Source organism: Strix aluco, chromosome 2 (genome assembly GCF_031877795.1).
Source record: "Strix aluco isolate bStrAlu1 chromosome 2, bStrAlu1.hap1, whole genome shotgun sequence".
NCBI classification, from domain to species: Eukaryota; Metazoa; Chordata; class Aves; order Strigiformes; family Strigidae; genus Strix; species Strix aluco.
The window spans coordinates 115,088,708-115,115,703 of NC_133932.1; the positions used below are offsets into that span (position 1 = coordinate 115,088,708).

A 26,996-nucleotide genomic window follows, 5' to 3' on the forward strand; every position below is an offset into this window, starting at 1 on the left:
TTCTACTGCTTTGCTTGGATCAATATCAGCTCATCCACTCTACAATTCTGTGGATTCATTTATCCTTTCAAGTTCTGAAATTGCCCTTAGAAGTCCCTCCAAGTTTCTAGATTTTTTTATTATTTATTTTTTTAAAAGTCAACATTAATACTTCAGATGCCTCTTCAGCTAGTTTCTTTAAATTTGGGGAGGTGCATGTGAAAGTTATTTTTGTTTGCTAAATTAAAAAATATTTACTTTGAGCAAATGTAACCTTATAGCCCTTGCAAAATCAATAAAACCTATGTTTTCTCTTCATTTCATATGGAGAGAACTTACTTTCATTTTATTCCAAATACAGAAATATTTATTAAACCTTCTTACTGTTTCCTACATCACCATTTACAGTTTTCCCCTGTGTATCTCGTGACTGACACAAGACATAAGGATTGGGGAGTGGGAAGTGATGTGCTGGAATTTATACAGGTTTAACACCTTGTTTTTAATGCAAGTGGCCATTTTAGCTTCCCTTATTGTTGCTTTTTTTTAACTCTTAAATGATCATATAAATTAATGTGTTTAACACAGACTGTAAAGAACAATCGCATTCCTTTTATATACCCCCTCACTGTTCTGGCCAAACTCTTTCCTATCTGTATTAACAATGGGAAATAGCCAGAAAGTGACAAATGCTAACAAAAATACCTTCCTCCATTGAAGAGAGCAACAAGGAAATGCATATTAGCTGGGCCATAAACCAAGAGATAACCTACATTTTTAACAGTCACAGGAATCCCAGAGGAATTCAGGAACTGGGTCATGGATCAAGAGGAAAAAGGACAAGCAGCAGCTGTTATTTTGTAATTTTATCTGGCTAGGGCAAACAAAGGTAGAGGATGATAAATGACTCCTGAATTTCAAGGAATTAACTCAGTCCAGAATCTCTGAAGGAACAAAATGGATAGTGAAAGCCTAGCTCTTCTAGAGGAAGTAACAAAAAAAGAAGGCAATACTGTATTTTCTAACTCCAGTTTAGATTTTCCAAACTACGTATTTAAGCGTACTTCTTTTCTGGTTTAGCAGTGATACCTGAACAATTTGGATATTAACAATGTATAAAACATGCAAAAACATCCCCCCTAAACAAAACTAGGCATTACCAAGCAAGTTAGTTGACAAGTGTTGAGCTGCTATGGTGGCAAATGCTTTTGACAGACTCGTGTACCTGTGAGTATTTTTAGAATTGTACCTCCAAGTACATTAAATGTTTTGCTTTGACATTACTTGAATGTTATTATATCTCAGGAGGATCTCTTTCCCAGCTGCAATTAAAACAAATTTAAAGAAGCATTTAGATTTAAAAAAAAAATCTCATTACATTTTTAGGCATGGAATCCCTCACTCGCCTGTATTCCTATCTTCTCTCAGCTGTTTTCTATTAAATTATTACCAAAAGCCCACTGATATGTAGCTGGGGACAGGCAGGGAATTCTTTGATGTACTACTCACAGTACACTGAAAATTACTTTACTGTATCATTCAAAAAAAAAAGTTGCTGTGTTCTAGGACATGGTCTCCAATTGCCTGGCCAAAGTTCAGACATTTCATTTATTACTTGAAAACTCTGAATGAGCAATTTTCTCACAGTGAATAAGCAAAATTAATGAAAAAAAAAATCCAACTCCATCCTGAGGACTTTCACTCCCAGTACAGACAGGGTGTGTGATGACTGCTGAAGCAATGTACTTTACCCTGAGGGGAAGTCAGGAAAAGAGGCACTCCTGTACACAGTGATGCTCCAGATGACTGTGGAACAGTTTTTGTTAAGTCTAAAGGGATTCTTCTTAATTCAGGAATTATGCAAAGTCCACATTTCAGAGAATGCCAGAAGAGCACAAAAAAACTAGGAGTCTAAAATAAAGATACACTAGAACCTTTTAGGAGTGAAGAGAAGGCCTAAGTGCAGTTATTTAAAAGATCTCTTACTCCTCTGTGAACAGGTATTCAACACTTATTTTTGTTAAAACAACACAAGAGAAAGCAGACCAAAAACTGTTACTGAACCATTATTTTTTGATTTCTAACACTAAATATAAGATTTTTCTTCTCCTTCCTTTACAAATTCATATTTTCCACCATTTTTGACTTAGGTTTGTTAAATACTAATAGTTCAACCTGTTTGGTGAATTTGCTGAAACTTTAGAAGCAGAAGATAGCAAAATGAGCATTCACATTTCTAAATTACAAGCAAATTTGAGTAACGCATGGCAGAACCAAGATAAAATCAGGAATGAAAAAATAAAGTCATTTAGAGATAGATATACTGGACTACAGTTTAATTAAAATACTTGTCTTCCAAAAGGAATCACACTGGTTTTCAGTACTCCCTGTGCCAAATCACCAACCTAACTATGGCGCTGTTGTCTTACCTGAAACTGAGCCATTAATGCCAGTGGATTATTTTGACTGTTGTCAAATGTCAAAACGTCAAAGATTCCAACACAATTAACTCGTAACCTTTAGGAAAAAGAACAGAAATGGAAGTAGCATCATTAAATTTTGTTCATTATTCAATTTTTCCTCTAGCATTCACTGAATGCTTTGATATGACAAAAAAGTCATCAGTACTCAGCAAATTACTATGAAGCAGAAAATACTAATTTTACTATTCAATAAAATGCAACAGTCAGTCTTCAGTTTACAAATAAATCAACAAATTTCTAAATTGTCAGTAGTGGATCCAAACAGTACTTTGAGGATAATGCATAAGTCTTCCCAAAACACGTTTAAAAAAGAACTTCAAAAACAATTTACAAGTTTTAGCACATTGTCTCATGCCAGTTATAAGTAACAAAACTTTCTAGTTAGACTTTGTTATTTCTGTAACAGGTGCAGGGTCAGCAGCTACCATGAATACAGAGCAACATAACACAGTAAGAATGAACGCTTTCATTACCTCGTTTTGCCTGTTACTAGAATCTTTGTTGGATCCATAACTCGGCACGCCAGTCCTGCTGTATGGATGGTCCGTAATGCAGAGCTGAGCTGCACAATATATGCCCATATCAAGGACTCTGGAAGCAATCCAGCATGCTGCCGTGGTAGAGGTCCATCATGCTGACCTAGAAGCAAAACATTGTAAGCATCAGCAGAAGGCTACTGCACAAAATTCAAAATAGAACATTCTGAGTTATACAATTAACTCACATATTCATTTCATTTCAACTCTTAACAGTCCTCGAAAGACATATGTATTGTGCTTTAGTGGTTGGTTTGGGGTTGGTGTTTTTTTTGGAAGGACATCACATTTTAAACTGCTGACAATTCATTAGCCGTTATTATTTTCACTCTCATTCAGGAAAACCACGCTGATTTTTAAAGTTTAGGATGAAGAATCACTACAAAACCAGCACTGGTTAGAAATTGCTGGAAGTTGGTGGTACATCAAAATACGCAGCTATTTCAGAAGTATTCTGAAACAAGCAGCATGTACCACAACAGCTGTAACAGATCCTATTTTACCTCCTTTATTGTAGGAACACTTACAAATTAAACATTCTCTATCATCTGATAAGACAAAGAAAAAATTAACAAGGTAGTGTCAAATCAGACTGAAAGATATGGTGGCTAAACATCACTGAACACAACTTCACATATGTCCTACTATATGACCCAACTCCCTGACAAGTCATCACTGCATGACCCCCGTTCAATGGACCATACGAAAGCAATGCATCACTCCCCTTCTAAATGGATTTGTAGTCCTCCTTTCAAAAGTAAAACTAATTCTTTGCAAACACCCCCAAATTCTACATTGCAAACAGTTTCTGAGTAATACTGAGCCAGACATGAAAAAATAAAAGATAGTGATAACAAATGTTTCTTTTAGTAAGATGTAATACAAATAAGTTGCTACTGTTTGCGTGGCACAAAGCTGAAGTAGGAGCAAAAATACATCCAGAGTAAGACAGTGCATCTCAATTTTACAAAACACAATAGGCATTTTATGAGAATGCCTCAGTACTGAGAGTTTGCTAATTTTGAGACCAGCAATACCCTCAGTATTCAGTAAAATCACGTAAGCATCCAATTCAATTGTAAACTGACTACACTCCTCTCCTCCAAATATTTGTTTCTTGGGGGTTTTCTTCTCCCCACAGGAGCACATCAACATCTGTGCATCTGCTCAAAATAAGTTTGTGTGTGTGTGCCTGTGTATGTACACACAAACACACACAAATATGTTCAAGAGTGAAAAAATGGAAATTGCTGAAAATTTTTTTACTTGGAAATTTTACTGATTTTGGGATGAGGGACTGGGAATGTTCCCAGCTTTCATTTCTGAGCTTTTGTTTGTTTTTAAACTCTAGTTAATTTTTCAGGTTTAAGGTGCTTTGGTTTAGATTATAAAGATCAAGACACTGACTCCTTTAAATAGCAATAAGCCTGGCATGTCTACTGAAGGCTGAATATAATGAGATATTCTTTCTTTCTTCTGGTCTCCTGATGAATCATTATGCAAATCACTTCCCACAAACCAGCATACCAGAAGTCTCACGTAGCAAACTTTTTTCCCCTCATATTCTCTCTTCTTCAGCATAACAAAAATTACGATGGTATCAAATGATTGAGGAGATAACCTCCTTTATTAGTCGAGGCTCTTTCTCTAGCTACTACATGCTATAGAATACATTTTACATTTGGTAAACAGCAACATGTGATATGTTTAACAGGAATGTGTATGGATACCGTAAGACTTAGAGTTATATCTGTATGAAATAAATGTGTCCACAACAGAAATGCTGCTATAATATCCCAAAGAGAGAGAAGCCAAAACTCGGGCATTATTTTTCTGCACATAAGTTAAAAACAACAGCACTTGCCCTTTGATTTCCAGATAAAGACAATGTAACCAAGAGAATATGCAACATACACTGAAAATCAGAGTTCAACACAGCTTCTCCCCCTCTATCAGAAAATCTCAATTAAGCAACAACATTATTTTGCTACTGGAAAGACTCGCTTGAGGCTCCAGCTGAATCCAGGCTGCTGCTTTCAGACTGGCTGCCCACACTCCCATACACTAAAGGTACAAGCTAAAACACTAGAAGAATCAGTTCTGAAATGCCCTCTTATGTATCTATCTGTTCAGAACAAGTAAAATTAAAAGCAGTTCAGTTTGCTGTAATGCTGACCACAACATAAGTCCCATGAGACCCATCAGGTCTGCCACAGATGGCACTTGAGCAAGGACCCAAGGAGATGAGACTCAAAAGCTCGCTCCTCAGGCAAAACACACAGTCGAAAGCTTTCCAGTGCTCACCACAGTGGAAAACACAAGAATATAAGAAAATGTTACAAAAAATATCAGAACTACTCAAAAAAAGTGGTATTTTAGAGGTTTCATGGTTGATTTGAAAAAGGCTTTCTGACCACAGCTTGAATCCACAGTCACAACACACAAAATTTCAGTTTGTGTTCTTCCCATCCACTGCAGGGCAGACTCACCTCTCACTACTTTCATCTCTCCGAGATGCAGAACAGATACTAATGGAGAAGATTAAAAATGTAAGAACTGCCATTTCAAAAACACAGGTTATCCATTATTTTTCCTTGCTGCGTTAAGATAAAAATCATTGTCAGCATTTTTATATATTTAATTTCTGTGGTATGATGTTCTCAATGGAATATGGTGTGTGTGTATTCATTTTTTGTTTGTTAAAAAAGCATTCAAATGAAATTCAGTCCCCCAGAGCAAGGATAAAGCCAGGGATAGTCCTGGGGTGGGAAGGAAGAGCTGGGACCACCAGCAGTAGGACCTGTTTTCCATCGTCAGGAACACTGTCAGAAAGCATGCTAACAAACAGCAATTCTCAACAGACAGTTATGGAAAAAAAAAAATAATCAGAAGCCCAATGAAAGATTTAGCTGCTCACTGAGTTGAACCTCTCAGGCCTGTAAACCAGTCTTTTACATTGAGAACTGCAAATTGTTCAGTGTTTGCTTGGTGTTCCTGAGTTAAAGTACTGAAAGTAAGATAAATGCAGTAGCCTTAATTTCTCCCCCTTCTCCAGGGAAACCTGGTCTTTGGTTTTTCGTTTCCCAATTTTCAATATACAGAAAGGTTCTGAACTACTCATGCAGCACTACATTTTATAAAAAAAAATCTGAAGATATTGAAAACTTGAATTTACTTTGAAAAAGTTGCAGCTTTTGGCAACAGTATTTCAGGATAATTACTAGTCACATATTTTGTCCTCAACAACATCCCACTGACTTTCAATATTCATACATTCTTTCTCCTCATCACAGTCTAAGTACACAACTTATTTTTTTTGTTCAATGGAAGAGGTATTTTATGAAAAACATTCAAGCAACTGGGGATGCAAAAACTGTAAAGTCAGCAGTGAAGTCCATTTTTGTGCATTATGTACTACTATTAATGTGTCCAAAGGAAAACAAGGTCCAGGAAACTTGCCTGTCTTCATTAGAAAGTATCTGTTTGCTGAAAAGCACAATCTGTGGTGCTGAAAACTACTATTAGCAGCACGTACATCAATGTTTAATTACTTAGACCGTTTTTAATAAGTAGACCAAAGGACATGTCAAAGGCATGTTTATCTCTGCCAACCATAAAAACTCATCAGGACAAAGAAAAAGCCTTACTGGCAGCTGTCAATAGTTACTGTTAATTTGCCAGGGTTTTCTAGCCAATAAAGTACATACATTCCTAATGTGGTTTACCATGTAATTATTGGACTGTTAAGAACAACATTTCAATACTTTTGGGTTAACTTGCTAATTTAAAAAGAAAATCATTTCTGCAGAGATAAACGCACTAACATGTACTATAATCTGAAGTTGAGAAATATCAGAAAGGTGGAAGAAAACCAACAAGTTCCAGAACAACAAATGTAATGTTTAGACACTTTTGATAGCAATAAAGTGTATTGAGGAAATATGATGAATGAGAATCAAACAAAATGGAACTTTTCAAATAAATGTACTCCAAGTAACAATTAACTGAAAAGTTAGATTCCTGATTTTAAAACTTGTGTAAAATTAGTAAAATATGACAGAACAACATCAGATTATCACACCTAAAGACGACCTAAAGAAATAAGGTATTTCATTGCATAAAGAACACAAGCAATAAATTCTATAGCGTTCATAACATTACTTTACAGTATAAAAATAAACTTAAGCTGCTATTTCCTTTCCCCACACCAAATCCCTTCCAAAGTAGTTCTGTAACAGGGTCTGTAAATAACATGGTGAAAAGAAAAAAAACCAAGACTGACCACATTGACACCAGTGACATGCAAGACAGTTATGTAAACCATAATCCTCATCTTTTAACTGTCAAAGTCTCATGTTGCCAACTGGAGTGTTCAACATAAATAAGGTTGCATACCTGAAATCAAATTCTCTGAGTTCACTGATCAGGTTCACAGTGTTGTGCCTCCTAAAACCTTTAAAAGCAATTGCACTAATCTGGGCCTCATGCTGCAGAGTACCCAACTTCCATCCATTCCCCTGCTTCTCTTGGGAGTCTCCTCTAGGCAGGCAGACGGCCAAGAAACTCTGTGAGGGGATGGAGAAAGGATCCGTGAAGGCAGGCAATTCTGAGAAATCAAGTTATAGGTATGCAATCTTATTTTTCTCTCTTAAACTCCTCTTTCTACTGAGGACCACACTAGAAAGCAGCAGTTACCAAAAAAGAAAGGCCAAAGCAAAGAAGTGCAGAAAGATTTGGCAAAATTTGGGAATTTCAGGTGACTTTTTTCTGTTTCATCTAATAAAAAGACCAGAAGCAGGTAATGAGAAGTACCACAGGCAGGAGAGAGTTATTTTCCTTACATATCCCTGTAAAAGTTCTGCCGCAACAGTTCATTTTAATAATACTTTGGTTTGGCTGAACAGAAATTGATATCTCATTTCCAATGTCAAAGACAATCTCTGACTACAGAAGGAAGTTGTAGTAGGTCAAATACATGGTCCAGATAGCTCACTGGCCTGTTTCAAAGACACATATACTAAAATCAGAATAATAGCTTGCATTGGATACCTGAGCATATGAACATAAACAAATAAAATATTCTACTAGCCTCCAATGATTTGCAGCTCAGAGAACTCCTGAGCTAGAGAGAGTGTCTTTGCAGTTGACAGTCCTCAAGCATCTCTCTTCCACAGGTAAGCCCACTTTCCCCTTGAACCCAGGCAAACATCCACAATAATTTGTGACAAAGTTCCATGGTTTTGAATTTGCTACCTGGCTAGTTTCACTTGTCAGTCCCTAGTTTTAGGCTGGAAGAAATAGCAAACTATTGTTGCTTATTAATTTTTTCTTTATCCCTGATGATTTTCCAGACACCATATTCCAGTTACCATATTCCAGTCATTTAACTCCATCATATTGCTGTCCATCTTTAAGAGCATGAAAAGTACTATTCCACTTTACCATTCTTCATACAGAAGCTGATCCATGCCTTTGATCATCCCTGTCACCTTTTCTTAACTTCTTTGCTGTTCTACACCCTTCAAAACGTGTAAGAAGGACTACAACTACAGATGAGTCTATGATGCACCCACATCTTGAATATAATGTCTTCCATTTCATTGTTTACTCTTTTCTTAATAATCTGCAACTATCCATTTCCTATTTACTGCTATTCAGCAAGAGAACAATATTTCCTTTAATCTACTTAACTATAGTCCCGAATCTATTACTGAGTGGTAACAGCCACAATAGAGGCCATCATTTTATGTTTAAAGCTAGAGTTATGTTTTCCCTTGATCACACTGGTTTACATTACATCACCTGCTAGTTTATTGCCAAGAGTCCCTGTCTTGTAAGATCCTTCTGCAATCCATCACAATTGGCCTTTGTTTTTAACAATCCATATAATTTGGTATTATCAGCAAACTTTGACAGACCATTATTTATCTTCACTGCAAACAAGTGAACGTGTTAAGAAATACACCTCCCAGCACATATTCATGTAAGACCCCATCAGTGATTTCCTTTCACTGTGAAAATCAACGGTGCACTCTTACTCTGTTTCTATCTTCGAACCAGTTATTAACCTGAGGACTTTCTCTTTGATCTCATGGTCACTTAGTTTATTTTAGATATTCTGACGAACTTCATTGGAAACCCAAGATCTTATCTACTGGATCTTCCTTCACAGGGCTTTGATTAATGAGACATGACTACCCTTTATAGGAGCAAAACTTAATTCTTTTTCAGTGTAACAAAAGAATGTGTCCCCAAGAATTTTATTATAACTTCTATTATTTTATCTAGAGCAGACATCATTCTTCTGTAATACTCAAAAGTACAAAAACATAACAAGGATTCATTTACATGGAAATTGAAAACCATGGGTGGGAGACACTCAGAAGTCTAGTCCTGCACTTAACAGTCATTAACCTGGCAGAAGGTGTTCCAGGTTTATCCTACCAAATTAGTTTCACATCAGGCTCACTGAATTTGTAATTGCATTCTTTGACTTGCCACAGAATATGACAAGTCAAAGCAGGGTTTCCTCTGAGATATTACTACCAAAACCAATGGTGGAACTCAAGTTCCAACCTCACTTATACCACTCAGCTCAGTGCAAAGTCAGTGGGAATTATTCAGAATATAAAGGATCTATAAGCCTTTGAATGTATTCACACACTAATTCATTATACTTTGATCTACAAGATAGCCAATTAAAGTTTTCCCTGTCAACCTTTGAAACAGATTGAATTCACAGCTAAAGGCTCTAATTTCAGAAGGCACAGGAAAGAAGAAACCTTAGCTTCTGCTTCTCTTTATACACTGACAGCCTAAAGACATTTAGGGAACATTTACTCTAATAAAAGAAACAAGGCCAGGTTATAGTCTTCTGGTCATCCCCACTGCTGGATCTAGTTTCAGGGTTAGTCCTGCATCGAGCAGGAAGTCAGGCCAAATGAGTTCCAAGGGTATCTTCCTACCCTAAGTCTTTCTGTGATTCCATTCAGCTGTGATCATTTCTCTTTCTCACCATGGCACTGAGCTCTACTAACAGCTTTGGCCTGTTGTGTTCCAGACAACACCTAGATGAAGTTTGTGGGACTGCATGGGTCACAAACCGGTCCTAATAGGCAGTATGATTGGCAGCACACTGTTTTGGAGGGGAAGAGGTTTTAGCCATATGGATATAAGCCCTGCTGGGCGACTTGCTGTGCCAGATCATGCTGTGACAGATTTTATTTATGAATGTAGATGTAGCTTTAGTGACTCTTTTGAAGCTATAGTATAAATATGAAAAAAGTCAGACCTATGATGTGAAGTTTGTGTCTGAAAAGAATGTGTGTTACAGGGACTTTTTCAATCCATTTCTTGTCTTAACTAGTACTTCATATTCCAAAACATTAAATAAAACACTAATTAATTAGTCATCATAATAATTTATGAGAGAAAAAATTTATAAGTGGAAGGCACCTAAACAGCAAGCATAAAATTGACATATCATCTGTCTTTTGCAATTTTGGAAACATTTGCAGTGACAGGTGTCACCCAGTGCCAGACCTGCAATTAGGACCCCAAAGCTCTCGGCTCCCAATCCTATTCAAACTTATTTCCCTGTCAAAGAACTGTAATTCTCTTACAAACTGACATCAATTTTGCAAATCAGTCATAAGTTAAATGTGACCAGAAAAGTACATTGTTCATTGTTAGACTTCTACCTTACCTTTTAACTCTAGTTATACTTTTCTGTTATTTAAAAAAATATATATATATTCAGAAATTTTACAAATATGAAGAATTCTCTGATCCCAATCAGCCTATAATATGACAGAACTGATTAGCTAAAAAATTAAGTTTAAGGACTATTTCTGACCAACTAATTACTGCTTAAGTATTGGAAATAGTTTACAGAAGTATTGTATGATAATGTATTTTCCTTACCCCATTTTCGTTTTGTGAAATAGGCATCAGCACTAGGGTCATTGAAGTGTCTGCTCATCATAGTCTCTCCTCCAGCATGAAAATCATATGCAAACACAAGAGCTTAAAAATAGAAACATGTGACAATTACTAACTCAAGCATATTTACAAAAAAGTCTCAACACATCAGTCTGGAAAAAAACTAAAAAACTTACAATGTTCTCCAAACGCTTTAGTGGTAAACACTTCACGCAAAGTTACTATATTTGAGTGCTGAATTTTTTTCCACATGTCAACCAATACCATGCACTTTGTGTTAACAAGACGAAAACCTAGAACAAAAAACAGGGATTAAAATGTAATGTTTTGCACGAGAATTTTTTACTTTAACATTTCTTCTGAAACTGCTGAAAAGCAACCAGATGTTAAAATATGACTAGCATGCTTAGGAATGTTAGTCCTATTGAAACAACTCAATTTTTCTCACCATGTATCCTCCGAAGGCAATATGGCAGGTCATCTTTACTATTTACAGCTTTATAGCATGATGTAATGTACCCGAAGTTGCTTGTTTTCTGTATCCGATTGGGTGGTGGCAGTGGTTCCAAAGGAAAGAGACTATGGTAGCTGTCCACTTCTGCAGGAACTGCTAAAATCAGTTTATATACAGAAACATATTAGGCATCAGGTGACTTTCAGAAAAAGTTATTACAGTAGCAGAGAAGATTAAAATGACTGTCACAGATACATAAATTCAGTGCACATAAAGTTAAAATTCACTATTTTTGCTTTAATACTAATATATATGTTCCTGGAAGAGATTCCACAGAGCTAAAATAACTGTCTTCAGCAAAACAGTTACACCAAGTAAAAATCAATAGAATAGATGCACAGTTCCATCTGCCATTTTCTCATTTGCCTAAAAGTTCACCCTTCTAAGTGACCTTTCTTTTGTGGTTTTTTTTCCTGCACAGATTCATAAATAAGCACCAATTTCCATACAGACTTCATACCACTGTAAGAACACTGTTTTCGTAACAAAAAAGCAGATCTGAATCTTATCTGTTTTAAGGTACTGATTTAAAAAACACAGAGAGAGAGAGAGAAGTGCTGAAGGTTTACAAATCAGATTAAGAGATTACCCTTGCAAGAAGAGATACGCTTGTACTTCATCTGGATTAGTAAACTAAACTGCATTTTCTTACTGTATCATTATCATATTAAACACACATTTGAGAAGGATACTGCAACCAAAAAAGCAATCTGTTTAAATCAAGTTGAACACAGTCAATTGTAAATTCTCCAAAAGCCAAATTGCAATGAATATATGCTTCTCCTGCCTGACAACTAGTACAAAGCCTTCTCTCATATACCAGCCAATTCCCTTTAAAACAAACTAATTTGCTAGTTTATATACAACCTTTGAAAATACATGCATCCTTTAAAGGAATACCATGAGGCTTTATTGCCTTAATGATTTTTCCTTTCTCAGCAATTTTAAGTATTCCCAACCATCAAGAGTTTCAAAACAGAAGAACATTACAGAAGAAAAAGAGAATAGAAGCAAGAAACAAATTTAATATTTCTGAAATACTTTGCATCTGGTTGTCCACAGCCCAGGCTGATGATTAAGGCTTCATGAAAAATTAAAAACAGGTGGTGTTTTTTACAAGATCTTGTTAATATTGTTGAATGTGCATGGTTGCAGAACAATATGATCACAGTTTAGTTTATAAGAAACACTTTACTTACCAGGAATATCAGCCTGATCAATCTGGGCCATAGTTATTAAGTGTCTGTTGATCAGTTCCTGAAGAACAAATTAAGTCAAGTTTTGACCATTAGAATTCAGCTCAACATTTTTGATAAGTTAACAGTAACACTGCTTTTGAAAGTAGCAGCTACTTGTACTAAAATAGGGAGCTGATGCAAGTGTCTAGGGTGGGGCAGGAGGAGGAGAAGACCACTAGCTTGAAAACATTAATGACAAAAATATATAAATTCTTGAAGGAAGGAGCTGCAGAAGACATATTAGCTAGAGCTAGCATTGACAGAGGCACCTACTATAGTGAAGCTGAAATAGCAGTTACAGCCAGCCCTCAGAGAAAGGCTCATCAACTAACACCTCCATATACTTTCATTTCAGTGAAAGACCTTAAAAACTGGATAGGATTACAGCTTAAAGCAATGCTATATAAATGAACTCATGAACATCAAAACAATACACAAGAAGTAAGAATACTTAACTGAATAAGAAATCATGGCATGCAGATCAGATTGCAGTCACATACATTGTAACCTGCCCCCACCCTCTGTTGTACCCTATCCATTACAGGATTTTTTTCAATCCTTCACAGGGAAAATTGATTGCACAGATTTTAAGTGGCTACTTCTCTTCTACTATTAGCAATTTAGTTTTTTTCCAAGATACGTGATTTTTCCTTTAAATTCTCTATCATTTTACCTGTCTGAGCTCATCTGCCATGAAGAAGGAAGGTGCATTTGCTTTTGGCTGCATGTAAGCAACATGAGGTGCAGCTGGATGGTAAATGTGGTAGTTTGGAAATACCTGAAAAGAAAATATTTTAAGCTGCAGTTTAAAATCCTTAAGAATAGGGAAAACAAAGAGTTTTGTCACCCTTTTATTTTGAACTACTGAACTACAAAGTCTTCATGCACAGTACATGTTACAAATATACTGTTAGATACATTGCAATTCCCTTATGTGATATTCACTACTAATGATTTCAAGGGGAGGTGTGTGTGTATGTATGTACATTGTTATTCTAACATTTTTGTAACTGCCTTTTCCCCTCCACTGTAAGAGTTATTTAACGTATCAGAAAACAAACACAATATGAGTTTTTGATGTTTTCTCATTATGTTTGTATCCACTGAGATATACATAAAATGCTTTCTTGCTATTGCTTTATAAAAACCCAAAACTCTACTCAGAGGTAAGTGAAAAATACATTAAAACTTCTCTGATCCTTAAATTTCAGTGATTTTGGAGACCAGCTACAACAATTAAAAGGCCAAATCTTCATACAGGATAAGGGTTTTGGAGTGTTACGAATAATGTCTGTAGTAACAACCAGTTCAACATTTGGAAACTCCATACAATTCTGTATCAAAAGCAAGCATACCATTCCTGTGAGAGGTGCTGGAGTTGTATCAGTGTAGAAGTATGTTGTTCCACCCACTGTTTCCTTCTGGATCACCTGGCCAGTAGATGGAGGCTGAGAAACAGCATTAGCAACAGAAGCAGAGGCACTAGTAGGCACCATATAGTTTGCTGGGTTAGGAGTATGACTTCTTCTTCGTGGAGCGGGAGATGTATGAGGAGTTATTTTGGGGGAATGAAGAGGAGAAGATCCTGCTGACAGTGACATTCCTTAAAGAAACACAAGAAGATTCTTGATCAAATCTTTGCTATCAAAAAAACCAACTTAGCAATTTGAAAAAAAAAAAAAACCAAACCCAAAAAACAGCCTTCACTACCAACAATATTCCGAGCAGGTGAGATGCTTAACGATTGCTACATCTATATGAAGAGTTAAGAGGTAAAACAGTAAGAGCAAGACTGAACAGATACATTTTCCCGAAAGTCTGCTTAGTTCAGAGAGAAAGGGCTTAGGAACTTATGTTCTACACATAGATAACTGAAATGAAAGAGGTAGAAGTAGCAGAAAGGGGAAGACAAGTCAAATTAATGTTTTATCTAGAAGAGAGTTTATTGAACTGCAAAAAGATGAAATATTAATGACTACACCATAAGTGAATGTGTACGTAAGTTACATGAGCAGTCAATGGAGTTTGCCAAACTGTAACTCACTTGTGTAGTTTTTACTACAACCAACTCCACAGCTATGAGTATTAGAGCTAGATTTCCAGTAACTACAGAACACTAATAAGCAATACACAATATGCTACTTTTAATAATTTCAGGGGAGAAGTTATCTATTTTCCTATAATTATTATATTCAAAAATCATCCTCCAAAAGATCGATTTGATACACAAAGAGAGGTAACTTCTCAGTATATGGAATCTGTTGGGCATTCATGCTAAGATTTTCAAGTTTACTTAAAATTATTTTATAGACTGGTATTCACCCTCAACATTAGACAGGCAACTCAGCTTCTAAACAAAGTGCATCAGTGGGGAAAAACAAGGGCAACTCTTTTGCACACACACTTTTTAGTTACAAAAACCTAGTTTAGTTAGTTCAAGAGCCATACACAGAATTCACAGATATGTTTATTTATAAAAGTTTAGATGTCAAAGAAACCTCTAGGATGAGGAAGAGATTACCCTTCAGAAAACTCCTAGTATTACTAGAAGATCCTACATATCTAGGTATTCAGATTAATACAAAGGAGAGCATCTATGAAACTTAATTTTTGCACAGGTCAGATTGGGATGTAATTTCTCTTAACAGCCAGAATTATATTAGTCATACTAAATTCTTTTTTGAAAGCATATAAGATACACAACTTTTTATATTTAATGCTCTATGGACAGCTGAGAATTCTTCTCTAATTAAGAATTCAGTTAGTTTGTACTCAGACATTTGCTTAACCTAGCAAATATCTTAAGTAATAAAAACAAGAGCAACTTTTTTTTTTGCATACACACTTTTTAGTTACCAAAAAGAGTTATTGTAAGCAGAGTTCTCAATATGCATCATCACTAATGTGTAGGAGTGTTTTTACACTTGTGTCTTGTCTCTACAGTAGTCGCATCCCTCCTACATCCTACTTTTTTCTTTTTTTAAACAAACCACAGAAGCAAATAATTTTAGTATTAGCAGTTTAATCAGCAGTTGGGGAAAAATTATTTTGAAGCTGTATTATCCTGATTATATTAACAGAATATTTGTAAGCTTTCATTTAGCGCCAATGATTCACATTTTTAACACCTCAAAAACTATACATATTAATTCAGCACAATAACTTTTTGTTCTTCAGAAGTGAATAGGGCCAACAAAATAAACAAGATTTTTTTTTAATGTAAACTATAAGAAAATCTTACACCTTTCTCTTTAGTTGGGTCTCATCAGTCATTTATTCTTTTTTTTAAAATATTAAAATACACATTAGAAGAACATAATAAGATGAAAATTATAAAAACATGAAGTCTAGACTTCTAGCCCAGAACTTTTCTTTGTATTAATATATGTACATGTGTGCGTACACACACCTTATAGATAAGTAATACTGTGGAATAACTGCTTGTTGATTAGTGTATTAACTTAATAAAATTGGAATTATAATAGGCACTTCTAAATGTTTAATTTTTAAAGTACTTCTGAATGGTAACATAAGTAGTCACCTAAAAATCTGTTTACAAATCAACTGTATGATCATAAAATGTTACGCATTGTGATAGCACTGGTTTATGCTACAGAAGAAAGTAAGTTTCCATTATGGACAAAGTTGCCTTGAGTGACTAACACAAACATTTCAATAGCTCCTGTATAGACAGTTACATTTTAACAAAAGACTAAAACATGAATGCATTCTTAATCTAATGTGGGAGAAGAGCCATTTCAAAGGAAACAATATATAACTACTAAAATTTGAAGGATGGCTAATTAAAATGGCCATAAAACTGAAGCAGCTCTACAATCTGTGTCTGATGTTCAAGGGATTCTCTTCATCTAGTGCAAGTTATTGACATATCTTTTTCACTCTATTCCAGTACAACATAGTATTAACTGAAATCCTTGCAAGCATGTAATCTACCCAGACAGAAATAACTGGCTTCAAGAAACTTTTCTTTTAATAAAACATTAAACTGTACGAACCAGGAAAAAAACCCCAGCAGCCTTCATATATAGTAATGAAAAATTAACCAAAGGCTTCTCTACTTTAAAATAAAAACTGTACATACAAGACAGCATACTGTAAATCTTATCTTAGAAATGAAAGTGATGACTTGCAACCTTGCAAAAATGATATTGTGACCTTCTACTGAAAGTTTCTCAGAATAAAAAATATCTATCACTAGCGGTTCTTACCAATACAATTTCAAACTATTTCCACTGTAAGATTTACTTTTTACAAAAATTTATTCCTGCCAAAGAATAGTTACAAATATAAGTCCTTAATGTCTTTGCTTGGGTATTAATGCAAGACTGAAAGAAAAGGGAGACAGAGTTACATAAATCCTTTCAAACACCCTTCCAGCCTCAGTTAGGTCTGACTTTGGAAGGACACAGAGTTCAATAAAAATCATCTGGTGGGCAGAACATACCAGCTTCTCATTTGCCAATACACACAGTAAGTTTAAGATATGAAAGAAGCTTGACTACAGTTTGGTTTTATACTACTAGAATAAACTACAAGTTATTAGAAATTTGTTTCTAGTGCTGCAGTGGGTACCAACAGGCTGAGGCAGCAAATATTCAAGGTGATAGATTCTTCTGAGACACCTGCATTAAATTCTGCAGAGTCCAAATAAGTTAATATTAATAATGAGAAGTCCAATATCACATAAAAAAGAAAAAAACTTTTCATACAGTGGAACTGATGCATAGTTAAGTACTTAAGCACATAATTGGGTGCACAAACTCAAGAATATCTCACCAACTTCATTAGTATTTCAATCAGTTAAAACCTAATATTAATATTTAACCACAATAACATAGAACTAGAGAAAAAGAAAATGGCTGTATCAAAAGGTAAACATATATTCCTACTGACTCATACTGAAGGAAAAAGATGGTACTGAACATATGATGGTAACAACGTGGTGAATATGGAACCACCTCTCTGAATTAGATATGTTGCTTTCAATAGCATGATTTACATAAAAACCTATTCACTTAAGGGCCTAAGAAGATATGGGGTTTGAATAATCTTATTATCATTTTTGTATATATATCCCTCATACCAGTGATCCTGACAAAAAAAGTAACATTTTTAAACTTTCCCTGTGAGACAGTTTAGTTTTCCCCTATATTAAAATGCCAACAGGAGTACCATGACAAACACAAAAAAAGCCTGCTTCGAACTGTCCTTCCTGAGACTTATCTACTAGTAAAGGCAGCTCTCCATTCCTTGTCTCAGTGAATATTAATACCTTTCACGAAGAAGTCAAATACTATCTTAAAAGGTAAACTGCAAGGAGAAAGGGCTTCTTTCACTTCACAATTATTTACTTTAAAAAAAAAGTGTAATGGTATCATACCAACATGGAAATGGTTGTGGGACTTGAAAGTCTTTTCATAACATTTACAAGTGACCATACAGGCTACCTACACATACCTGGAGCTCCTGCTGCTATTTTCATTTTAGGTAAAGAGGTCATAGTTACATATCCCTCTCCATTGTTATATTTTCACTTATTGCATTGTAGCATGCAATGTACTGGAATTAAAAGCTAGGTTATATTTTGAATCTGAGAATTCATACAGATTGACTGAATCAAAGAAAGGGCATCAAGCATTAACTTTTCATTAAGGACTCTGTGTCTACAGTTTTTGGTTTCAGTGAGAGTTCACAACTTAGCAAAGTAGGATTTCATTAAGCTCATGTGTATGCTTATCAGCTGGCCTACAACATAAATACTTTTAAAAAGCCTACAAGTTTTGCCTACAAATTTACACACCCACAACCACATCATCCCTATGTCTCTAATGCTTGTAACACATTCAGAGGTGAAAAATTAAGCATTTAACACTTTATCACCTTAATGTTCTGCACTTTGGAGATACTCTAGACTACTAGGTACATTTTGAGGAACAACAAATCGAAGGAAATAATAAACCTAGACTATGTCATTTCCATCAATGACAAAGGCATGACTCTTTAGCTATAACCTAGCTTAAGCAAACCCAAGCCAGACAAAGATTTTCTCTGCTGGGGGCTATACATCTGTTCACTCGCAAGTTTAACACAGCAATGATGTCTTAGCACTTTGATGACATTCATTAATTTCCTTCATATGCTTTGTTGCATATTTTAACGGCATTATTACTCTCAATCTGCTACACAGAACTACATAAGATAAGCTTGTTAACAAAAGTACTATTTGAAGATTGACAACAACTCATTAAATTTCCCATACAAATGATAAACAGGATGTATTTGCTAGCAAGGGAACGGAAGGATCAAAAAAAGGGTATTATCCAGGGGAGCTTAAGGAAAGAAAGTTTGAAGATTGTGAAGGAGATCTGTTTAAAGCTTTTCAACAGGACAATTTTCTCCCGCTATTTGCCTGAGTCACATTTTATCTCATTATGTTTTCATATTTTATTAAAGGCTGCCAAGATGAAGACCGTGTTGAGATTATGCTAGAAAGATCTAAGTAAATACATGTAAAAGTAGGAGTAACCTTCTTCCATGCTACACCCTAAAGGGTATGTCAGATGTGGATACAAGTTATCTATTAAAGTATGTTAAGTTTCAGCTGTCATTTTTTCCAGTATTTCTGCAGTACTGTTGATAAGACGGGTGGAACAAATACTTTCCAGTGACAATCAATTTTGTGAACAGTTATCTATGAAATACTAGATGTCAAAAGTGGTTTTGATTTACACCTACCTATAGGGAAATCTCAGAAATTAGATATGTGAAAGAATGAACTTCAATTTTTCCATCCTCAAGAGGGAAATCAAAGGATTGTTCTCATCATTTACCTACTTTGTTATGGGTGAGTTAAACTATGGAACTTACATGGAACAAATTATTCCTACTACATTTCCTTATTTCTTATGAAATACTAATTTCCTGTAAACTACTATAAGCAATCTTAATCTTGCACAAATGCTTAAATCTTACACACGTTTCCTGAAAATTATTCTACTGGAGAATATACACCATTTAACTGGAAGGAGACTTATCTTTATTTAAAGGAAAACTCTTATAAAGTCTTTATATGGGTTTCATTTGAATTTGTTTTCACTTATTGATAGCTAACAGATCTGAACAATAATTTTTAATGACAATTTTAGAACATATTTAAATCTTTTTTTATTCTGTTATCTGGTAAGACCTAAATGGTGAGGTTTCCTCACACATAAATACTGCTTTCTTATTTAAGAGCCTAATTGTTTAGAAAGAGCACCTTGAGGAAACAGAAGTTTTTGTGGATGTACACTATTGACAGCTAAACCATTTAAATAAAAAAAAGGTCTATGAATATTATTTACACAGGACACTTACGGTCAGAGAATTCCCCACTCAGTGTAGAGAAAAAGGTTTCTAGAGAAATTCAGAGCACCCAACCTAGATGCCTACTCTGAACTATATTCTCTTTTTAATTATACAGGAAGAACAGAGAAACAAGCCAAGTTTGCCTGAAGTTAGCTCTTGTGAATACTCCCCCATCCCTCTCGTCCATAAACAAACAACAATATTTGAACCTAGACAGTTTTCAGCATTGGCATCTATATTTCTAGGAGCTAAAATTGTTGTGCGAACTTCTTTCATCAGTGTTACTTATCCTTTCAAGTATTACTTACAGATAGTAAAGAAATTGGACTGTGAAGGATCCCTCTGAGACCCCACTGGACACTTTCCAAAAGTAGATCATTTTACTGTATTCTATTTAATCCTTTACACATTTTTCAATCCAGGTGACACGGCTGAGAGGCATATAAACACAACAGTTTTCCAATAAGACTGTACAACACAATATAGTATGAATCAGACAGTACTGTAACATGTTCATTTGGTCAGTAGAAGCATCAATCACTTTCCTGGACTGTTCCAATATTTATAACATGCAAGCTAAGTGCTGGCTTCTTTTACATTGACACTGAGATTTATCCCCTGGCATCAGGAAAGACTGAAGTTCAGTTTAATAGATGGTAATTGCCAATACCGGATTAAAACCCCAAACATTTACAATATTTGCCCCTCTGCCTTTTGGCAGCTACCTAATGCTTCCTGTCAGCCACAAGAGATTGCCGGAAGTTTAAGTACGTACAAAAACTCATTAAAGGATCTACGATGTGTAATATCCAGATCTGCTGATGGTTGTATCTTAAAACTATTTCATTTTATTAAAAAAAAAATATTAGAATTAAGCTAAATTTTAAGATCTGAAGTCCAAAAGAAGCATGAAGAGTTTGAACTTTTTAAGTGTACAAAAATCTTGTCACTCAGAATTGCATGACTGTATGCAATACATTTCGGTAAGAGTTTTAAAAGTGGGAAATAATCATAAATTGGTCTTAAAAGTGAGATTACATATGACAGATACAATAACAACACTACTTTGCAAGGTAAATTATTTTAGAATAACCTTATCTACTAATTTTGGTTTTCATCAAGATTTTTAAGTCCTCATATATACTCATCAACACTGAAAATAATGACTTCTAGATTACATTCTCCAGAAACAAATCAAAAGAGCAGATCAGTGTGTGGTAATCAGAGCACATATTCATTGTAGACTGCAGTGCACTAGGGGTAGTTTAAATCATCTTCAGGTACTGCTCTGGGAAGGACTGCATAGAACACAGTATGTGATAACTCAGCACCCCTTTTACCCAAAAAGAGCTGAGTAAGTTAGGCTGAGTTAATTTCAGTGCTCCTGTGGATGAACAGATTTCACAGCCTGTGGTGTGATTTCCATACAACTGGAAAATAAATCCCAAGTTCCTGCACTTTTATATGCTTGAAGACCGTCTTAAAATTGAAAGCTAAAGTAGGAGGTGGCTACATTTATACCCAATAAAACCAATCACTATCTAACAGGGTTATGTATGACATTAAATTAAAAGAAGCAACTGTACTGCAAATCATCACTCTCAACTTACCTGGTGCTAGCCCAGCAGTAGCAGGACTTCCCATGGAGGGGTGAGAGAACAAGGCTTGAGAGAAGGCAGACATACTTGACTGGGATACATTACTCAGCCTGGAGGTTGATCCTCCTTTAGGAATAAACTCACTTGCAGAAGGATTTGGTGTCTGTTTAAAAACAAATGTGAATTAAATGTTTATTTTAAAGGTGAAGAGATGAATGGTGCCTATTTGGTAGAAAATACTTTCTAGGCAAGCCTACCAAGTGCAGGGGATATTTTTAAATTACATACAGCTTGCTGACAAGAACAGCAGATACTGGATGCCAGTCTGCATGAACAAGTTTAAACGTGTTTCTAGCTTATGCCTGAAGTAGCATTAGCAAGCTTTCCATATGAACAGCTGATGTATGAGTTCATACAAACACTTTGCAAAAGGCTTTCTATATACATTATAAAGTTGGAGAACAGACTTGACACTGAGAAAGCCTTGCCACTGCTACACAGACTGTTCCTACGTGACTTCAGAGATTTCATCTCAAACTAAGTAGCAGTTTCAAATTAAAGCAGTAAAAATGATTCCTACTAAAGAAGTCATCCCTTCCTCTATTTCAAATAGGCCTGTATGTTCCTTTTTTGTGAAGTTAACTTCTGTTTTAATTATCTATTCTACTTATGTAGCACCTTTAATAATGAGGTTTAATTTGCTACCACAGAAACAAATAGCAGCAGCAGGACTGTCAAACATTCAGTATCTATTCATAAATAAAACATAGCACGCAAACAACTTTTAATTTCTATTAAAATCTATGCACAGGGTTTTGTAGTTTTGCAGTGGGTGCTGGTGGTGTTTGTTTTGGGGCAAGTTTTTTGTTTGTTTTAGGGTAAGGAGGGTTAGAAAAAGGAAATCCTAATTAGAGCTGAAGAGTCAAAAAGCTTATTATTGGACAGCCAATTACAAAAGACATTAGTGGAAGAAAAAAAGATATTAAGCCAAGAATAAAACCAATTATTACATGAACACACTAAAAAGCTTGAAGATTATTAACTGTCAAATTTAAGTTTATTAAGTAATCTTCAGAGTACCTCTCAAAAGTATCTAAACAAAAGAGGTAAAATGAGAAGATAGTAACAACTCTCAATAGACAAAGGATACCATTAAGATAATCCATAATGTTATTTTAAAGCAAATTATATTGAATCACTTTGGGTTTAGGCAGTTTTAAAGTCACCAAATATATCAACTGTTACTTAAATTACCAATATTGATTTTTACCAATATGAATAAAGTGGCATCAAAGAAGTTAACTTAGTGCCAAATTAGAAGAAAAAGTGTGATTACAAAACACTAGACAGTGAAGAAAAGTATCTGAAAAGTATTTTCCTTTCTGTGTTAATTTGGTTTTAATATCTTTATTTGAATACTTTGGCCAAATATCATAGTATTAATATATTTCAAAGCTCTGCAAAAGAAAGAGGATTCTGAAAGCTGTAAAATTGAAGAGGATGCTCAGGTTTAAAAGCAAATATTAAGAATATTCCACCTTTAATCATAAAGTAAATTTTAACTGCTAACCACCTTATGATGTTACATATTAGGCATTCTGTATATGCATGTGTCCGAATAATCAAAGAACAGCTATAACCAAATATGCAGACTGGTGAAGTAAAACAGATTTACATGGGTAAAAGGCTCGTAAGAATTTTAAAACTCTTCAATCACATTTAGTTAAGGAAAACTTGCTAAGGTATACACTAATGCAGCAAAACAAATGTTAAGTTGCATTATACAGACTGAAACCAAATAACTGATACATTTAAACTCAAAAGGTGTTATTTTGGACTTATCTGAATTTTAGGTACAGGATTAACTAAGACAATGGTGTTCCTCTAGATAAATCTGGCATGCAACCATTCAGCCAAATCTGCACTGAAACTGGAGAAAGTGACAGGTGGTAGAGCACCAAGTAGAATTTGTCCAAATAGTGATACACCTAAAAGTCATCATCAAACAAAACAACTGGGAGAGCAAGAGACAGAATTTGTAGCATCTTGTTAAAAGCACATAATTTCACAGAACTACATGAGGTCTACATTTTTGCACTGCTAAAACTAGCCATGTTACATCCACAGCTCTACCACACCTAAATACTGTGCCAACTAGGCAACAAGGGCGGGACATGGCAAAAAATTCAAAGCATGCAAGTGGAGAGAAAGACACCTTATGGAAGATAATCTCAGCTTTTCCTAGAGCAACTGAGAGAATTCCCAAAATCCTATCCATACCATTCTGGCTAAACTCTTACCACTTTCACCAACTGGTTCAATCAATGCCTACAGCACATGGCTGCTTTTTATTTCTAAATGCATTCTGCAAGTTTTCACAGACCTGTTTTGGTTTCTAAAATAGTTACATACCCATCATCATTTTAAAATAAAGCTGCCTGAGAGCTCTGCTTTAACTGGCAAGTGTTTTAGTTTATCCAGGTGAAAGAATTAATCCCAGGAACCTGCTAAAGCAGTTTGGGTTTATGCTGCAGAATTATGAACAGTGGGTCAAGCCTGATGGAAATTCAGCTTTCATTACATTTTTTGGTGTCACAATTCAGGATCAGAATCAGAGCCTGATAAGATTAAGTTGTTTCTATATAACTTGGATAAAAGCATTTTATGTGAGTAAACAAGCTTTGATTTGCACAGCTAGACCCTTTACTATAAAATTCTGTTTTACTTGTCTGTAGTGTTACAAACATTAAGCTGTAATCAAAGACTTTCCCCATTGGTTAAAAAAGTGATTTAAATTTTGGTTTCAATTTTAAAAGACCCCTCCACATTCAAGATATTTTCTAAATACAGAAAAATATCCGAGCTCCACAGCCACCAGTCAGAATAAACTAGTCATAAACAAGTACAACAAAATTTAATAATCTGTGGTCAAAACTAGTTAATACTTTCTCAGAAAATTTGAAGCTTCAGCCACAGGCCACATTTAAATACATTACATCTATGTGAAGTTGCAGTTCTTAAAATGTTTCCAAAAGCATATAAAGTTTTCATCTGAGGTAAAACACTAGTTTTTCTGTATACAATTTGCTTTCAACAAAATAATAAAAAATATAGCTTAAACACTTCCACCGCATGTAGGCTAGAATAAGTGACTAGACTAGACTGAGGGAATGCAATATCACTATTAGTTCTTTAACGTTTAATCTTTTCCTTACTTTTTAAACTTTGTAGACAACCTATTCTCCACCAATGAGCATGCAAGTATACCAAAATTAGGAAGCCACATCCTTAATGGCCAACGATTCAAAAAATTATGTTCTTGGTCTGGAAAAATATTGTACTTTCACTCTGGCAACTCATAATACAAAGTGTAAATTCCAGCGTTACTTTTACATTTGAATCAATGGTAAGCTTGAAAAATCTGTCTAAAAGGAGACTATGCTTTAAAATCCTACAGGGTATTTTTACAGTTCTTCTGTTAAACCGTTACCAAATTTCCCAAAATGAAGTTGAGTAAAAATGATTTTAATTTTGATAAGAAGGATAATAATCTATATCTAACTAGTTAAAAACATTTTCTTCATTCTGTATTATAAGTTTCCTACAAGCACAGCTTTAAAACAAATTTCACTTAATTAGTCATTAATTACTCATCTCAGAGTAAAGTAACTTATTCATGCTAGAACAGGCTTGAAATTTTAAGTCTGACTAAATCCTGATTGGTAAAAAAATGTAGAGAAAACAGGTATTGAAGACTTATTAAACCTTGGGAGTAATTAAAAGAATAGAGATGCAAGAAATACTTAGAGGACATGTAAAGAATTATGCAATAATGTGATGGTAAAAACAAAAGCAGTGAATGCACTTTCTAAAGGCCAAACAAGAAACACAAAGCCCACTAGCACTGTCTGCATTATGCAACAAAGACTGTATTTTCAGTTTCAAATGCAAATGTCCTATAAAAAGGCACATACAAAATTATTTCAAAACATTAACATGTTTTCAACAAACAGCATTAAACAGAAACAAGAACACTGTGTCAGCTAAGTTAAATTTTTCTAGCAACGCACCTAAAGTAACTTCCAATTCACACATTTGCTAAAATTATGACCATTCCTTTTTCCTCTCTACCTAGCCAGTTTAAATCTCACTCCCATTCTTCCAGTATGTTCATAAAATACTGTCAAACTGAAGCAGGGAAGCAACTTCCCTAGTCATTATCTGAATTAATACCTGCATCATGCATTCTCACCAGAATGATTCCATGAAGAAATTTCACCAAAATACCCTATTTTCAGATTCTTTGTGCTCTCTCAGAGAGAAGAGTCTCTTTGCAGTCAGCTTGGCAAAGAAACTTCCAAAGGCAGACCACAAAACTGAGTCCATCCAGCTCCACATACAAAACCAATTTCTATATTTCTGTACATCAATTACAAAACACATACAAATACAGTCCAAATGAAGGCTGTATTTAGTTATGATGCAATTAGTAAGGATGGAAACCACAAGAGAAGTATAAAAGAGGGGGAGGACTATTAAACAACTCATTTGTGTCACCATTCAGCACAGAGTTTATCTGTCTGGTGGCTTTTATGCTTTTAAAGACATAAAAGGAAATAAAATATAGTGTGGAGGGGAAGAAACAAGTATTTAGTGGGTACCACTGAAAAACAATTCAAGGCTCCTTACAGGAAGGTACAGATGAAAATAAAGAGCAAGCCAAGGATCTCAGCTGAAGACCATCGCTGGGAGGACCACACAGCAGCATGCAGCATTACTGTATGTTGAGGAGTTACATGTATCAACAGACTTCTGTAATTCAGAAGTAAAATGAAAATTCCCGTTTCATCAACTATCAATTTCAATACATATGATTTGTCTTTGTACTCCTCAGTGATAAACTCCTAAGGCTCCACTGCTTCTTTCATTAATAATGTCACTTCAAGGATTCATTTAAAAGTATGCTGTAGCACAGGGATGCACAAGTTATGGAGCCTTCAGAAGGTCACGTAGGATCCCACAGGAGTACTGGAAATAATCCTTCTCTCTTTCTCTCATTTCCAGTTCAGTATCTCACCACACAATAGAGAGCTGTACAGCAGCAGCAGAGCCACCACCTGTTTCAGTGGATGTAACACCACTTTGTTAGATCAGTTCTGGTCCCACGTTCAACCAAAGCCAGCTATGTAAGGCACAAAGTAGGCCGATTTCATTTTATTTTGAAAGGAAGTGCTAATGTACTTACCATGCTAAAAACTGGATAGAAGCCTTTTTGTTCTCTTTTTATGTTCTCCTTCACCTCCAAATTCATGCTGATCTGTTCCAACATCTCAAATTGC

The 26,996-nt window shown here is 35.1% G+C and overlaps 1 protein-coding gene across 9 annotated transcripts in view; it reads right to left on the reverse strand.

The window, feature by feature from the left end:
* PAN3 (poly(A) specific ribonuclease subunit PAN3) overlaps positions 1–26,996 on the reverse strand; it is an 81,698-nt gene that overhangs the window by 14,386 nt on the left and 40,316 nt on the right. For 8 of the 9 annotated variants that reach the window (XR_012622093.1, XR_012622094.1, XR_012622095.1 and 5 more), the window contains 9 exons: positions 21,670–21,820; positions 14,047–14,294; positions 13,365–13,469; positions 12,653–12,710; positions 11,388–11,549; positions 11,116–11,232; positions 10,922–11,023; positions 2,936–3,101; positions 2,409–2,496 (listed from right to left, as the gene is read on the reverse strand). Coding sequence is in view for 6 of the 9 variants with exons in the window: in XM_074815919.1 (XP_074672020.1) it covers positions 2,409–2,496; positions 2,936–3,101; positions 10,922–11,023; positions 11,116–11,232; positions 11,388–11,549; positions 12,653–12,710; positions 13,365–13,469; positions 14,047–14,294; positions 21,670–21,820 (1,197 nt within the window). In the remaining 3 variants the exon portion in view is untranslated. The remainder of the gene's footprint in view (positions 1–2,408; positions 2,497–2,935; positions 3,102–10,921; positions 11,024–11,115; positions 11,233–11,387; positions 11,550–12,652; positions 12,711–13,364; positions 13,470–14,046; positions 14,295–21,669; positions 21,821–26,996) is intronic. The other variant, XM_074815920.1, reaches the window with a different exon arrangement.